We start from the raw sequence: 18,229 nt of genomic DNA, 5'->3' as shown, positions 1-18,229 counted from the left end.
AGTGCATTGTAAGTAGCACTTCCATTATATTTAAATATATTTTGATTTAGCCTTGAGTGCTTCCACAATTTCCCTCTAATATAGTATATTGGCCTGAAGCTGTGGCCTAGCTTCATGTGGTTTTTCAATAGCACCCCATACCCACCCCTTAAAACTAATGGTGGTCCTATGCTTTTAAATGTGGGCGTTGGTTTGGGCAATCCCTCTCTCTTAAAAGCCTTTACTGGCGGGGGAGGATTCAGCCTTCAAATTGAAACCAATGCTCAACATACACTGAACACAGGTAATGCTATTATGCAGAGAAACATTTCTTTTTAATAAGTAAGTTAGGGACCGCCATATGGGGTTTACCTTGACGTGGTATGGTGGCTTTTCAATTTTATGATCATAACTTTGGTAACTAAAAACCCCTGTTTTGTAAACATGCACTTGCATTTATACTGAATTACTTATGAGACAGGGGCCCAGGGAAGTGCATTGTAAGTAGCACTTCCATTATATTTAAATATATTTTGATTTAGCCTTGAGTGCTTCCACAATTTCCCTCTAATATAATTTAAAATCGTAAAGTCTTTATTAAAAAATAACTTACCGAAACTCCGCTTGTGCTCCTCTTCAGAAAAGCCGACAGGGCGACGATCCATCGTGCGGAGCTCAATTTCTCCTCCCTGGCTATCTCCTAAACAAGGCAGGGAGGAGAAATCGAGCGCTGCGCAATGGATCGTCGCCCTTTTCTGAAAAGGATCGCAAGCGGAGCTTCGTTAAGTTATTTTTTAATAAAGACTTGGCAATTTTAAAGTTTCATATGTCTTGGTGTCTTTTTTTCATTCTATACAAATAAATAAAAGCAGTTTATTGCCAATAGATTAGCCACACGAGTGCAAGCTATAACACTATATTTATTCTGCAGAATGCTTTACCATACCTGAGTAAACAGCTCTAGAAACTCTCTGTTTGTTTGGATAGCAGCTGCCATATTAGCTTGGTGTAACATCCCTTCCTGCCTGAATCTCTCCCTGCTCACTCACAGCTCTGGGCTCAGATTACAGCAGGGAAGGGAGGAGGGAGAGAGGAGCAAACTGAGCATGCTCAAGCCCTAGCCCTGGAGGTTTAAGCTGAAAACAGTTAGTCTGATACAGAAGCCCATGAGTACACAATAGAAGGAAAGAAATGTGGTGTTTCTTTTGACAGAGGACTCAGAGCAGCAATACTTTGAGGGTTTACTGGTGTATTTATATAGACCTTTCTGATAAAGCTTACTTAGTCTTTCCTTCTCCTTTAAAGGGGGATTAAATCCCTCTTGTAAAGTCTTTCCAACTGGCAGAGATTTATGGGCTGGAAATGCAGCTCTATGTTAATTACTGTGTCTGCTTCCCTTAAAGCCATATGCATATTCCTTTACGTCTATACTAGTGATGGGCAAATCTGTCCCGTTTCGTTTCGCCGAGAAATTCGCGAAACTCTGGAAAAATTTGCAAAACGGCAAAAAATTCACGATGTCAATGGGCGTCAAAATTATTTTGACGCGCAACAATTTTGACACGAGCCACAATTTTTACACGCGCAACTCTTTTGTCCAAGTGCATTAAAGTCAATGGGATTCCGAATATTTTTGATGTACGACAATTTTGACAAGCGACAATTTTTTGGATGCAGAGAGTTTTCACTCGTGGCAGTTTCACGAAAACATTACCCGTAGGCGGAATCTGAAAAATTGCAGCGAATCTATGCCTGGTAAATAAATTCGTCCATCATTAGTCTATACCCCATTTTACTGCCTATAGCCACTTTAACAAGACAAAGCCAATTAAGTTTAATTGCACCATATTGGGACCTGTGCCAGGAGCTAAGTAAACAATGCAGATAACAAACTCATTGGCAAGTCTCGTACAATCTAAAGCCCAATAAAACAATAAAACCTAATGAGGGTAAATACCATAGTGCTGACATGTGTAATTGAACTGGTACATTCTTCCCCTGTTGTTTCACTATCAGCACTAGTTACCCTTTAACCAATTAAACAGAGGCTTTACTATAGTACAAACATGTTAATAAGAGGCCCCAGGCGGAGAGGATAAAGCAAAATCATAACATATTAAATATAAGGATTTAGATGTTACTTCGACAGCAAACGGGTTATTCACTATCAAAGGGGAACTTAGCACTTTTTCGGCACAATGAAAACAAATCTAATTCTAAGACATTTTCCAGTATACAGTGATGATCACATTAATTAGTTTTAAAACTAAATCCTAAAAATGAATAGGGCTAAAAATGTAATATTTTATATGGTGAACTTATTGCACGAGGCTAAAGTTTGAGCTTGTCAATAGCAGCAATGATCCAGGACTTCAAACTTGTCACAGGGGGTCACCATCTTGGAAAGTGTCTGTGACACTCACATGCTCAGTGGGCTCTGATTGGCTGTTGAGAAGCTAAGCTTAGGGCTCGTCACTAATTATCCAGCAGAAAATGAGCTTCCCTGGCTGTAATATAAGCTGATGCTACAGGTTTGCTGATTATTCAATTCTGATGCTAATTGCACTGGTTTCTGTGCTGCCATGTAGTAATTATGTGTATTAATTACTAATCAGCCTTATATTGTGACATTTCTATTCTATGTGTACTGTATATTGTGAGTGGCTCCCTAAGCTCAGTAAGTGACAGCAGCACAGAGCATGTGCAGTGAATCAGCAGAAAAGAAGATGGGGAGCTACTGGGGCATCTTTGGAGACACAGATCTTTACTGCTAAAGGGCTGTGGTTGCCTTGGGCTGGTACAGAAGCACAAAACATCATGTACAACATTTCTACCTACTTCTTTAGTTAGGCTTTAGTTTTCCTTTAAAGTTATTTGCATATGGATTTACTATTGAAATCTTTGTGTCAGTTTCTATTCTCTGCTCTGCAGTTTCAAGAAAGGGATGGAATACAAGGCTACTGGTATTATTAGTAAAAGTATAGTTCTTAGTTTGGGATTAAGGCAAATAAGCGGATGCAATAGATTTTTAGTTTTTTTTAGTTTGCTATATCCCTTATCCCTTGGTAAAACACTGACCTCTGGTGGCCAGGTTATAAAATTGGAGAAAGTTTACCTTTACAAAGCAGCAATTCTGGTGCAGGAGTATAAATAACTAGGGATGCACCGATTCCAGGATTCGGTTCCGGATTCGGCCTTTTTCAACAGGATTCAGATTGGGCTGAATGCTTTCGCCTGGCTGAACCAAATCCAAATTTGGCCAAATTAGTGGCGGAGAGGGAAATCTCGTTACTTTTTGTCACAAAACAAGGAAGTAAAAAAAAGTTCCCACCCCTAATTTGCATATGCAAATTAGGATTCGCTTTGGTATTCTGGCCGAATCTTTTGCGAAGGATTCGGGGGTTTAGCCGAATCCAAAATAATGGATTCGGTGCATCCCTATAAATAACTAGGTCGGTTTTAATTTTAGATGAGCCGTCCTTCCATTAATGATTTCTGCCTGTGATTGGTGGGGAGCAAATGAAAGGCATCAGGCATTTAGTCTGTTTATTGCATTCCCAGTGAAGAGAATTTATTCACAATTCCAAGGGCAGGGACCCATAGTTACCTTCTCTCAAGATCATTTAAACAAACATAAAACATCACAAGGTTCCCATAAATCGAAGATGTAACAACCCCCCCATGTTCTGCAGGCTCTGATGAGCCAAATGCAATATTCCAAGGAATGATCATAAAATGTATGGACACGGCTGAAATGTTTTGCCCTTATATATATATATATATATATATATATATATATATATATATATATATATATATCTGTCTCCATTAGGCATATTCCAAAAGTCACCTTAAAGGGATTCTGTCATGATTTTTATGATGTGGTTTTACATAGTTAGTTACACAGTGTAGTTACACAGTGTAGTTACACTGTAAATAATTCACTCTACAATATAAAATGTCATTCCTGAACCAGCAAGTGTATTTAGTTTTAATATTGGTGTGTAGGTGCATCTCAGGTCATTTTGCCTGGTCATGTGCTTTCAGAAAGAGCCAGCACTTTAGGATGGAACTGCTTTCTGGCAGCCTGTTGTTTCTCCTACTCAATGTAACTGAATGTGTCTCAGTGGGACCTGGATTTTACTATTGACTGCTCTTCTTAGATCTACCAGGCAGCTGTTATCTGGTTACTTTTCCATTAATCTGCTGATGGGCTGCGGGGGAGGGGGTTGATATCATTCCAATTTGCAGTACAGCAGTAAAGACTGACTGAAGTTTATCAGAGCACAAGTCACATGACTGGGGGCACCTGGTAAACTGATAATATGTCTAGCCCCATGTCAGAGCTCAAAATTAAATATATAAAAATCTGGTTGCTCTTTTGAAAAATGGATGTGAGTGCAGAATCCTGCTGGAGTAGCGCTATTAACTGATTTGTTTTGGAAAAAACATGTTTACCCATGACAGTATTCCTTTAATGTACAGGGGCGTAACTGCAGAGGAAGCAGACCCTGTGGCTGCAGGAGGGCCCATGAGGCCCAAACTATAGTCAATTTCAACATATATTGGTAAAACAGGACAAACTCTGTAAATGTTGGGGGCCCTAAAATGAATTTGCTGTGGGGCCCAGTAACATTTACTGTAGTTACACCCCTGTTAATGTTATTTAAGGGCAGATCTCTATGCCATTCCAGTATTGATTCTCTGGATCCTTTCTCCTATCTCCTGACATGGCAAAATCATCTAGAAATCCTTCATTCTACATTTTTTATCCATTTTATTAATGTTGAAATCCAATTTTTTTTTCTTAAATCTCAATTGTGGGAAAAACGGTGATAATTTTGTTTTAATCTAGATCACTAGCAAATTAAAAAAAAAACTCAAATTGCATTATAAATTATATATACAGAATTGTTATCATTCCCAAGCCCTAAATCAGACTTCAGTTCATGGCTCACTAATTGAACACGTCTGTCTGCACCCATTTGGATCTATAACCAATAAATAGAACAACCTTCAGACTCTGAGGGCCTTATTTATCAAAATCCGAATTGTTCTGAGTATCTAAATAAAAAAAGTCTGACCAAACTTGATTGGACCTTATTTATTTATATTAAAAGCACAATTTAATCAGGTTGAGTACAAACACTAAAAAATCGAGCGAAAATCTGGAGTTTTTCCCAAATCGCTTGTTTTTTTTCGGGCCTTTTGCCTGAAATGTCCGAAATAGTCCGATTTTCAGTCTAATTCCAGCGCAGACCACAGAAACTTCCAAATAGGATAGGAACCTCTCCATAGGTCTGAGATGCTGGATTTTCGGTTTCAAACTTTTCCCACTAAAAATTCGGATTTTATAGTAAAAAAGAACTCAAATTTTTTGAGTTTTTGGCATTCGAACTTCAATAAATAACCCCCTGAGGGTCCATACATGTCTCAATTGATGTTGGACTTACAACTCCCAAAGCTTATGGCCTAAAATATGGAAAGCTATACATACAACGTTTTCCCCAATGTCAGCATCAAAGAAACAGCCTATAAAGTTTTCTTTCTATCAGTGGTACATTACCCCTCAACAGAAGCACGTCATGGTCCCATCTGCATCTCCTCTGTGTTTCAGGGGTTTTGGGGATACAGGTACCTACCTACATGTGTGGTTGCTATGCTCCATTGTTAAGAACTTTTGGTCACAAGTGTTTCTATGAGCCGCAAAGATCTTAAAGGTTCCAATAGATCCTGCATCAAAAGCAGCTTTATGGTCCCTTCCATGTAAGAATGTCATACATCAGCATAATCCACTGTTATCCCAGATATTGGCTTCTGCCTTATGGGTATTTGCCCTCAACTGGCACCTACACTTTCACAAGTCCACTATAGTCTAAACTCTATACAAAATATGTATTATCTAAGGGCTTGGCTGGAAGACACTTTGGATTCCTATCTTGATATTTGGTCACCTTGGGGCACCTATAAGAAAGACAACATGATCAGGGTGGGACTGAGGGGCCCGGGGCCTACCAGGGCTGCTGTCTCAGGGCCCCCCTCCAGAACCCTCGTTTGTTGAAAATGCAATCCCCCCTCCCCCACCAGGAAGCCCACCAGGCTGATTTTTTTCCATTCAAATTTTTTTTTTATTGTTTCGATAAAACCATGGAGAATTTATTTCCACGCTTGTCTTGAATCATCAAAAAAAAAATACAATGAGATATTTGCCCTTTCTTTTTCTTAATTTCAGCAAAGATACCGCCCCGGCAGCATACCATATACATCTCTACACCCCAAGCAAATTTCCCCATAGACTAGGTAGGCCTTTATCAGTCGTATCTGCTAATTTCCAGTAATAGTCAATGAATGTCGACACAGCCAAGACCAAGCAGAGAAAAAGCCACATTTACAATGCACCTTAAAGTGACAGCATGAGAATGGAGATAAGAAAGGCCTGTAGAAAGTCAGATCACTGCCTAGACAAACTCTTCTTCTTATAAGTAAGACAAATCTAGTTTTTAATCATAATTAATCATTTAATTCATATATGTCTATGCAATGAAGGCCATTTACTGGACATATATGAGTTAACCCAAGTTAGGAGCAGGTGGATCAGGTGATGATGGGCCACAGGGGCAACTGGGCTTCCCCTGCCACTACTCCTCCTTGGTTGTCCAAATTGCATTTGCACATGCTGCACCCCTGGTAGTTATGTCAGAGGTTAGGAAACAGGTAGGGGGCACCTACAGTCTTCACTTATCCACATCTGTAGCAATTCCTCTACTAACAGGGTGCAAAATGCAAAAAACATGGTGGTATGTGCCCCCTTCCCTGCAGGAACTAGGTGGCCACCAACGTTCTGATATTTTTAATTTAGCATAAAACTTACAACACTTTAAGGAAACAAACTCTTTTCTTTACATTTCCAGTATAAAACTGCTAAAATCTTGATGTGAAAATTGACAACAATTTGGCATTAGTTTGTTTCAAATAGTTTACCCTCTAAAGTAACCCTTTAATGCAACCATGGTAAATTGGCTCTTGATGTTCAATTAATCCACGGGGCTATCCACACAGGGAGAGGAATTTTATGTTGTTATCGTATTTGGTGTTATATTATACAAAAAGGAAGGAGTTTGTTGGCTTTAATTGCCTAAAACAACTGATATTTTATTGTATTTTTTTCTGTTAAACTTTAAGGAGCTTGAGCGTGCTTCAACAGAAACCACCACGTGCAAAGTGTCACAAGTGCAAGGGGATGCAATGGGCCTTAGTCTTAAAAAGGACTAAGACCACCCCCCATAAAAACTCGGAGTTATCCGGCCCAAAAGGTGACAATTGTGTTTCTTCGGAACCACTTTCTCCCAAAGGCTAAGGTGGCACTTTTTATCCCCGCCCCCCCAGCCAAAAGGCACAGACGAGGGCAAAGGTCTTTAGACCCCCTACGCCACAAGGCTAGGGGGCCCCTTTCTCCTATCCCCAAAGGAAAAGGAAACAAATGACCTCTGAAGAGGTCCAAAAATAGTATGCGCCTACCCAGGGCCAGGTTTCGGGGGGAAAAGGAACCAGATGGCCACACATCTCCCCCCTAGACCCGGAGGTATTGCACCCATCATTTAGAAAGTGCTAAAGTGCATAAGTGCTAAAAAAATAAATAGGGGTGGGGGAATTTAATAAAAAGTGCAGCTGTGTGCAGCCCCGACCTATTGCCCGAATCTTAAAAATTGCATAGTTTCTAGCCAAAAGGCCCGGGGAATATGATGTAAAGTGCAAAAGAAAATGCTTGAGTGTGCTAAAGTGCCAGTGCTACTTGGTGCCAAAGACCAACAGTGAACTTTTGCCACCCCAGTTTGCAAGGTCTGGGGAACATAGCTCGAGCTCCATCAATACGCACACCCTTTGGCCGAGAATCAAGTGCCTCTCTGCCTCACCAAACGTAGGGCTGACCAGAGGACATCCCTTAGCTAGGATGTCCCCACCCGCTGATAAGAAAAGATACTACACTTGATCTTAGCCAAAAGGCTGACAACTGATATATTTCAGCTGTTACCCATCACCGTTTCTTGGGTCTCTAATTATGGTTTGGGAATCCTGGAACTACTGGATTTTCATACTTGACACATTAGGGAGAGGCAAAAATATAACATTTCTCAGTTTGTGGCATCCTTTTATGGCCCATCAAACATACACTGTGATATACAGTACATGGGTAGAACTAACTGGCGGCTCTGTACAGTGTATTGTAGTTTTTCCGTGGTGAAGGGAATTTACATTAAACTCCAGGAACAGGAAACCATAATTTCTTCTTTGCTCCTGTATCAAGTTTATTTAAACTACCATAAATCCTTACTCACGTCCCATAAATCCATGCCCTGCACTCTCCAGTCTTTTGGGCAACTGGAATAAATTAGCGAGGCCCCCAGTGCACACATGTGACTTCTGAACCCCCGGCGTCAGACTGGGGGGCGCAGGGCCCACCGGGCCTGCTGCCTTAGGGGCCGCAATCTGGTTGCTAAGGACAATCATAGAGCTGGACAAGAGCTTAAAAATAACAAAAACATATAAAATATTTGATAATAGGGATGGGATGAACCAGGTGATGCCACAGGAGAAGAAAAAACTGCAGGAACTATCTGTGCCCTCGCTAAGTGCAGAACATTTTATATTCTTGTACTTTATGGCTCTCTTGAAACCAGAGCGTAATTAAAGTTATTATCTGCAATAAGAACCGGACAATCCTAAACAAACTTTTACGGCAAATGGGATAGATTATATTGAGAGAAAGAGCAATGTCCTCAATAATCTGTCTAGACAGTGGCCTTAACTATAGCAGTTCTTATCCCTTGGAAGGGCAAAAAGGTTAAGTGATAACATTTTGTATAAGAGATTTTGTATAAGAGGGACTTGTACTTTATGCGACTGATCTATGAATTCTCAACATCATAAGAGGCGCTCTCATGTAGGAGAAATATACATAATAGTACCTATTTGGGTATAATTACAAGATCACAGGCTCTTTATAGAGTTAAGTAGGAAAGCAGATACAAGATAATGGGTCTTGCAGCTTATTTCTAGCTGGGGATAGGTATGGTACAATTGAGAGGTGGGCGCATATGAATGCTAATATGCCAATTATATAATTGTTACTGAGTTCAACTAAAGCAAAAAAAGCACAGCAGCCCTGGGCATGATATAACCTTTGTTGGTATTGGGCTTCATACGACCTTTGTTTAGACGACTGGAACAAAACTAGACCACAGTCGATTGTAAGCTGCCGTGTAGCTTCATTTAAAAGATGCTCCAACACCCCTAACGGCTCCAAGTGTAGAGAAGTCTGCACCAAGGAGGAAGCCTTAGGGTAAAGTTCGGTAACAAATGGGATCAAGAGAAATCATAGTCGGAATTCAGGCAGTAGTTCAATAGGCAGACGGAAAGGATCAAAGTTATAGGTTCAGGCAAGGTCAAAAGTCCAGGAATCTAGTTGTAAATAATTTAGAAACACCCAGGAATACCAGTTAGCAAATCCTTTAATCAGGCATTCAACCCATAGTTACATCAAGTTCAACCAAAGTCCATCAAGTTCAATCCTTCCAAATGAAATCCCAGCCCCATACACACACCCCTCCCTAATGTCACATAAATTATATATACCCATATCTATACTAACTATAGAGTTTAGTATCACAATAGCCTTTGTATTATGTCTGTCCAAGAAATCATCCAAGTCCCTCTTATAGTCATTAACTGAATCATCACCCGGCAGTGCATTCCCCAACCTCACTGTCCTGACTGTGATGAACCCCCTACTCTGTTCCTTTAAATGAAACTTCTTTTCTTCTAGTCTGGTACGGTGATTCTCTTTATGGGTTAAAAGAGACATAATTATGTTTCATCCCTTGAGTTAATGCCTTTTTTATGCAAGACAGAACTTTATTTGCTTTAGTAGCCACAGAATGAAACTGCCCAGAATTAGACAACTTGTTATCTACAAAAACCCCAACATCCTTCTCATCCTTCTCCCAACACACTGCCATTTAGTGTATAACTTGCATTTATATTATTTTTGCCAAAGTGCATAACCTGCATTTATCAACATTGAACCTCATTTTCCAGTTTGCTGCCCAGTTTCCCAGTTTAGACAAATCACTGTGCAAAGTGGCAGCATCCTGCATGGAACCTATAGTTCTGCACAATTTAGTCTCATCTGCACAAATAGAAACAGTACTTTCAATGCCCACCTCCAGGTCATTAATAAACAAGTTGAAAAGCAAGGGACCTAGCACAGACCCCGAGGTACTCCACTAACAACACTGTTATGACTTGGAAGACCTTTTATTTTCATGCCGTTCCTGGCGTGCGGACAACACATCGACAAGATGACGTCAGAGAGCGGCGCTGGGCAACTCATCTTGGATGTTGAGCGGAGCGCTCCAGACACATTGTACAGAAAGCCTTACAAATTTTGTGCCTACATGAGGCACTTAGTCATTGCGCCTGTCAACTAAACATTGGTCTTATGATCCTCATTGAGCTGAAGGTCTGGGGCATGTGAACCTGGACCCATCATGCAATGTGTCAAGTTTTCTGCCCTTCAGAATATACCAGTTTCCTTTATGTTCTAAGTTGTTAAGTATTGGGCTTCCATTGGCCTTTATGGTAAGTCTTCTTAATCAGCCATCACTGGATTGGTCCATAAGGGTTTTAAGGACAGGGAAAGACAAAGTACAGAGGGTGGGAGTGCCCTTTCTTATAAAGCACCATCTAGTGGCCAAAATCAGTCTTCATCTTCAATATTCTATAAAAAAGGACCTGGGGGCATGTTGGCATGATTCTTCAGCAACTTACTTTTAGAAGCAGCATTTGCTGGGAGTAGAGGGGCCTTAAAAAACAACGTGCCTGACATTTTCAGGAAACCCTGCTGGAAGAGGCACCTGGAAGTATCTTAAGAATGTTGCTACCATGCTCCCTGGCAAAGTAACCTGGGCTAGTTTATTTTACTGAAGTTACAGAAGAGGTAGACTGGCCTTGGGTAAAAGTTTAGCAATTGTGGCCACTGGGCATGCAAACAAATTGCCCTCCTCCATATTTGTGATTTTTTATGTCCTTTAAGATCATAAAATGATCTAACTAACCATGATTCATAGTCCTGCGCCTCCATAGTTGCCTATTCATGGGGGCCATTCGTCATAAAAAACCAGGCATGGCATGGACCAACGGTTAGGCGGCGCGGTGCTCTGAACTTTTCTCAAGAACGACTCCTCCAGGAGCACATCTGGCTCAGCGAAATCCAAAGCAATTTGTACTTGCTATATGCAGCCACAAGCTCATGATCAGTCACAGAGAAAATGAATTCTAATTTGAGCTCAATATATTTAAAGATCAGTGGCCTTGTCCTAAGCACCTCAAGAACAGAAGAAGTTTTGACAGGGTCTTGTATTTTATATCTACCGCTAACAGACCCGGAGGAGATTTGACTTTTGGTACACTGATCCAAGAGTAGGAAATGAAGAATACAGATCATATGAAAGTTATGTCTGACAAATTCTAGTGACAGTCACAATAATTGTAGAGAAATTATAATTAAATTGTTTAACCTCTATGATCGACTAAACGACCATGGTACGAAAAATGTCCGAACGACGCACACATGGTCCGAAAAACGTACAAAACTTTACTCATACGACTATGTCTTTACGTCTATGGCCAGCTTTAGTTATGGCAGGGAAACAAGGCCATTCCTGTGTTATTGTATAAAACCCTTCCATAACATTCTTTACTATAGAGTGAAAAGAAATAGAGAGTGACATTGCGCTTGTAGAAGGAACATATTATGTGATATTTATAAGTAGCATGTAGGTGGGTTAGAGGCAATTACTGAACTCAGGTCTCAATAATATAACATTTTATCATATTATGGTGTCAACGCAGAACAGAAATGTTTCATATAGGTGTGCTATGTTTACATTGTCACAATTTTTCCTTGAACTGTGGCAAATAATCTCATTATTGCATATATACTCATGATACTGTATCCCCCTAGTGTGGGGGAGTAGTTCAGCAACAATCTTCTTGTTATATATATATTACTCACATTATAAGGCTATTATAGTTCCCCAAGGAGTGGTGTAACGATCTTCTTATTGCTTATGTAATTCAAAAAGCTATAAGAAGTTCAATGCCAATCTTGATGCTGTGTGTGGGATCCGTTATACGGCAACCCGTTATCCAGAAAGCTTTGAATTACGGAAAAACCGTCTCCCATAAACTCCATTTTACTCAAATAATCCAAATTTTTAAAATTGATTTCCCGTTTCTGCGTAATAATAAAACAGTATATTGTACTTGATCCCAACTAAGATATAATTAATCTTCATTGGAAGCAAAACCAGCCTATTGGGTGGATTTTCTAGTAGACCTTGGGGCAAATTCACTAAGATTCGTAGTTGCGCCAGGCGTAACTTCGCCGCACTTTGCCGCACTTCGCCACACTTCGCCAGGCGTAGTTTCGCCAGCGCTTCGCAAATTAACTAAAATCCGAAGTTGCGCTCAGGGGTAGCGTAAGGTTGCGAAGTTGCGCTAGCGTTGATTCGATAAGTAAAGCGAAGTTACGCTAGCGAAGGCTAATTTGCATACGGCGCGAAATTCAAATTTCAATGGAGGAACACGTATCAGCACTACAAATGGCTAGAAAACCTTCAAATCATCAAATAAAATTTTATTTTGCCCTACACATGTGCCCACTGTATAGGTAAGTTGCCATGAGTTAGGAAATGTAGGGGGGAAGGAGGGGAGCCCCATAAATTTTTTCGATCTTCTTCAGCCTATCACCCATAATGTAGAAAACACGCCAGCGTTTTTTGGGACTTAGAAAAATTTTCGACTTTTTTTGAAACAATCCCTATCTACTCTATTGCGCTTCGCCAGGTCTGAGGTGGCGAAGGAAGTCTAGCGTAAAAGGTAGCGTTCAGTACACTGCACGCGTTAGTGAATTTGCGTAGTTACGTCGCTAGCGAAACTTCACTAGGCGTAAGGGTGCGAAGTAACACTAGCGAAACTAAGCCAGCGTTCGTTAGTGAATTTGCGCAGTAACGAAAATGACAAACGCTAGCGAAGTAACGCTAGCGTTCGGCGCTTCGGTGCTTAGTGAATTTGCCCCTTAAGGTATGAAGATCCAAATTATTTAAAAATCCATTATCCAGAAAACCCCAGGTCAGGAGCATTTTGGATAACAGGTCCCATATCTGTATATACCATATATATAGTTATCCAGAGCTCCAAATTACTGGAAGGCCATATCCATTTTTAAGTAAATCAGTTCCATTTTATAAAGTGATTTCCTTTTTTTCTGTAATAATAAAACAGTGCCTTGTGCTATATTCTGACTAAGCTGCATGAATCCACATTGGTAGCAAAACAGTTCTACTGGGTTTACGTGGTGGGAAAATGACCAGCAGGTGGCGCTATTGTAATAAAATTCATTCATATTAACAGTACACGTATCCCTTAATATCTTGGAATTAAAAATAAATAAATTATGAATGTTCATGGTAATATTTCTTAGAATAGCACTCGTCAATTTACTCCATTTTAAAAATGTCATTTTTGTGGTTTGAAAGACATTCACAAATGTGTCTGTAAACTGTTCTTTCTATCACCAGAATATGAAAAGTCGAGTTGGTATTTTGGCGGATTTTCTATAGTTTCAACACCACTTTTTACACCATTTTTGTGATTTTTCCCAAAGTATATACCTTATATAAAGAAGAAAGGGTTACACGCAACTCCTAGCTTTGCTTTCCCTTTAGTAATTATTCTACAAACGGATGAGTGAAACAGAAATTAAGTTAAACAAAGCAGATTTTAAAAAAAATGTCAGATTTTTGGCAGGGGCTACGGGATTGGCCAGGAATGCTTTGCTTTGGCAGATCTCCTTGTCATTTGCAGATAACCCGACTGTATCCGAATCCTTCATTTCTCAGGCTCATCCAATGAGGGGTTATAGGGATTAAGTCAATATAATTACTTGGGAGACTCTGAAATTATTTAAATAGGGGTTTGTTTATTTCTCTAGAGATTGTGCAAAACCATAAAAATAGATAATTACAGGGCCTGATGTAACAGCTTATTCAGTAGAGAGAATTTCACTGCCCTAGGAGGTGATTCTGTTTGGTTGCCATTGGAATGTCCAACTCGGTAGGTGGTAAATGCTCCAAAATCCCTTAATTTACTCTAGTGGTAATTGCCTGGACCCTGCCAATGCACTTACAGGTCTGGCCTTAGAAATCTACTGGCAATATCCTGTTTTAAAAGGGGATTAAAGGGGAAGTTAAAGCAGTCCAATGACAAACCTGTTTGAAAAAAACATGAAAAGTGCTCATATTTGTTGGATATTCCTTGTAAAATTGTTTTATACCCAAAAGCCCTCTCCCGGACAAGTCACAATGATTCCAATGAGCAAAAAAATACAAAAGGAAATACAGGTTTGTTATTCAGAATGCTCAGGACCTGGGGTTTTCCAGAAAATGGATCTTTCCATAATTTGTATCTTCGCACCTTAAATCATGTAAAGATTAAATAAACGCAATAGGCTGGTTCTTCTTCCAAAAAGGATTAATTATATCAATTATCTGGATCAAGTACAAGCTACTGTTTTATTACTAAAAACAAAAAGAAAATAATTTGAAAAAATGTGGATTATTTGGATAAAATGGGGTCAGCCTTTCCTTAATTTGGAGCATTCTGGATAAAGGGTTTCCAGATAACAGATTCCATACCTGTAATATCATCTATTGAGTTTTTTTATTATTATTAAACACAATGTTTACTAGAAAGAAAATAATAATATTATAACTATAAATACCTTTACATTATTAATGGCGACGGAAGAGGGAAATTCAGAATTTCCCATAAGCTTCTCCAATTTTTGTTGGAATTCTTAAGATTCATCATCTTGACCTTCGTCTCAGCCATTGCTTTGCTCGACTGTTCTTGCTCTGCTGTATGTTCTGAGCATTCAGCATGGCCTCCCGCTGTTTTAGCTGCACTGATCACTGTTCCTACAGATTGTAAGTAGGTTCGATAATACCACGGCCATTTTAATTAAGGGTGACACTATTGGCATATTCTTCTTCCCTTAGTATTCGTTGAAAGTCTTAGAAGTGCACTTTAATCTTGCTGATTTTTTTCTGTTATCCAGAATTATAGAAAGGCAGTCTCCCATAGATTCCATAGATTTCCTTTTTGTGTGTACTAATAAAACAGTAACTTGTACTTGATCCCATCTAGGATATAATCATCCTCATCCTCATTTATTTATATAGCGCCGAATTGTGTACTATTTAATATTTTTGAAATCTGACATGGGGCTAGACATATTGTCGGTTTCCCAAGTGTCCCCAGTCATGTAACTTGAGCTCTGATAAGCTTCAGTCACTCTTTACTGCTGTACTACAAGTTGGAGTGATATCACCCCTCCCTTTCTCCATCCCCCCCAGCAGCCCATCAGCAGAACAATAGGAAGGTAACCAGATAACAGCTGCCTGGTAGATATAAGAGTGAGGGGTGGTTTATAGTTTTTTAGCACCTACTGTGGTGTGGAGTGGGCAAGATCTGGGGAGGGCAGGAACCAGAAAATTTTGCTGTACTGGGCCCTGTGATTTCTGATGGCGACCCTGGTTGCTCATAATGTCTTCTCAAATCTCCAACAACAACTCTTAATTTGACCTGATCAAACAGGAAAAACTTCAGAATAAAGCAGGCCTCCCATAAACATTACTTTTATTGTTGATGTCATTCAGAATTGGACTAATCATGACTTTGTCTTTCAATTTAAAGAGTTTGACTAATCTTGACCTTGTCTTCCATTGTAGAGGAGATGAATTTACCATGGCTCCATCACCAGCTCAGAAGAATATGCGCCTGGCTATTTATTTTATTACCATCCTCACTGGATTCCCAACAAACCTCCTGGCGCTCCATGCCTTGATCCGAAAGCTGCGCCACAAGGCCACACCCAATGCCATTCTCCTCTTCAACTTGACTATTTCAGATCTATCATTCCTAACGTTCCTCCCTTTCAAGGTAGCTGAAATCTGTCAAGGTCAGTGGAAAATGCCATCGTTCCTATGCCCACTCAGTGGGTTGTTCTACTTCAGCACCATTTACTCCTCCACCTTGTTCCTGACTGCTGTCAGTGTAGAGAGGTTCCTGGGGGTGGCCTACCCTCTAAAGTACAAACTGTACCGCAAACCCAGCTATGCCGCAGCCATAAGTGGCTTCTTGTGGGTTTGTTCCTTTGCCCACTGCAGCATTGTCTACGTCACGGAGTACAACCATGATGCCAATACCAGTATGAGGATTGTCTGTTTTGACAACTTCACAGAGAAACAGATGGAAGTTCTTGGGCCTTTCCGTCTTGAATTAGGAATAGTGCTTTTCTGCTTTCCATTCCTCATAACCTGCTTCTGCTACTGCAGCTTTATCAGGATTCTGGTATCTTCTCCCCACATCCACAGAGAGAAGAAGCAAAGGGCCATTGGACTGGTCATTACCACTTTGAGTGTCTTCGCCATATGCTTTGCCCCTTATAATGCTTCTCACTTGGTTGGGTTTGTACAAAAGAAGAACGTAGCCTGGAGAGATGAGGCCCTGCTCCTCAGTACCCTCAACGCTTGCCTGGATCCCATCATATTTTACTTCTCTTCCACTGCCGTACAGCATTCCTGCAGGAGCTGCTTAGTAAAGCTGAGGCTCTGTAAAACTCATTCAACGTTGCAAAAAATTATAGTCAAACCCCACATGAAAACGAGTCCACCTGACAATTCTGACAGCCAAATTCATAGTTCAAAGTTTTAATATTTAGTTGTGACCAAAACTTTTGATTTTGTTGTTACTACTGTCACAAATCCATCTAAAGTGTAGGTAATTCCCTTGGTCCCTGTGCATGTATCTGAAGCATACAATGGTACATTCCAACAATATACAGTGACAATGGTTTCTGCAGTGGTACAAACACCCACATCTCTGTATATAAAATCCAGTTAATTGAAGATACAGACGTTACTGCAATGCCCAGAAAATGTGTGATGGTTCTGCCTTGTTTATTAGTTCATTATAAGAAATATCAACCAATGGAAAGTTAGTGAAATTAAAATTTGACGAAACCAGCAGCCTTGCACCTCTTTATATGGACCAAGTTCCAACTTTGACCAAGTTTCAGAATTCCCCCACATTCACCTTTTGGCTCTGTATAAGTTCTGTGCACCGCTGTTAACTACGTTGTGTTTTTTTGTTCCTATGTTTAAAAGCAAACATAACTTATTTTGGGTTTTTTTTGCAAAAGAAGCCTGAAAACTAAAATATTAAACTTCAAATAAATGTAAAGAAAAATGGTGGATAAACAATTATTACAAGTGTTAGCATATTATTCAATGCACACAAGATTCAAGATGTTTATGCAAGATGGTACAGTATACAGATTATAGCTGAAACATTGGGGTAACAGTCACCCTGCTATAGTTCCAGGGTTACCCTGGGCACAAATAAGCACTCACCCCAAATCTCCCCCTAACTGACCTTCAGACTGGGCCCCTTAGCTCATAACAAGGTTACAGATATATAGAAACATTGGGGTGTCACCCTGCTATAGTTCCAGGGGTACCCAGGGCACAAATAAACACTCACCCCAAATCTCCCCCTAACTGACCTTCAGACTGGGCCCCCTTAGCCCATAACAAGGTTACAGATATATAGAAACATTGGGGTGTCACCCTGCTATAGTTCCAGGGGTACCCAGGGCACAAATAAGCACTCGCCCCAAATCTCCCCCTAACTGACCTTCAGACTGGGCCCCCTTAGCTCATAACAAGGTTACAGAAATATAGAAACATTGGGGTAACAGTCACCCTGCTATAGTTCCAGTGGTACCCAGGGCAAAAATAAATACTCACCCCAAATCTCCCCCTAACTGGCCTTCAGGGTGGGCCCCCTTAGCTCATAACAAAATTACAGATATATAGAAACATTGGGGTAACAGTCACCCTGCTATAGTTTCAGGGGTACCCAGGGCACAAATAAGCACTCACCCCAAATCTCCCCCTTACTGACCTTCAGACTGGGCCCCCTTAGCTCATAACAAGGTTACTGATACCTGGAAACACTGGTGGAACAGTCACCCTGCTGAGTTTTGTTAGTCTGGACATATTGGCACAGGCTGACAATTAGATCAGAACATTTCATTAAGTACCAGATTAATGTGATACAGTTGAAC

The 18,229-nt window shown here is 40.2% G+C and overlaps 1 protein-coding gene across 2 annotated transcripts in view; it reads left to right on the top strand.

Moving 5' to 3' along the window:
- Nucleotides 1–17,115, top strand: part of LOC108697060 (free fatty acid receptor 2) — a 38,694-nt gene extending 21,579 nt beyond the window's left edge. The window contains exons 1-2 of one of the 2 annotated variants that reach the window (XM_041571699.1): nt 225–283; nt 15,831–17,115. In XM_041571699.1, coding sequence (XP_041427633.1) covers nt 15,847–16,815 — 969 coding nt within the window. In that variant the 5' untranslated portion in view covers nt 225–283; nt 15,831–15,846 and the 3' untranslated portion in view covers nt 16,816–17,115. Of the gene's footprint in view, nt 1–224; nt 284–15,830 lie in introns of those variants that run through there. The other variant, XM_041571700.1, reaches the window with a different exon arrangement.
- Nucleotides 17,116–18,229: the final 1,114 nt, after the last annotated feature.

Source organism: Xenopus laevis, chromosome 7S (assembly GCF_017654675.1).
Source record: "Xenopus laevis strain J_2021 chromosome 7S, Xenopus_laevis_v10.1, whole genome shotgun sequence".
Classification (NCBI taxonomy): Eukaryota; Metazoa; Chordata; class Amphibia; order Anura; family Pipidae; genus Xenopus; species Xenopus laevis.
This window is presented reverse-complemented; position numbering and strand designations above follow the sequence as displayed.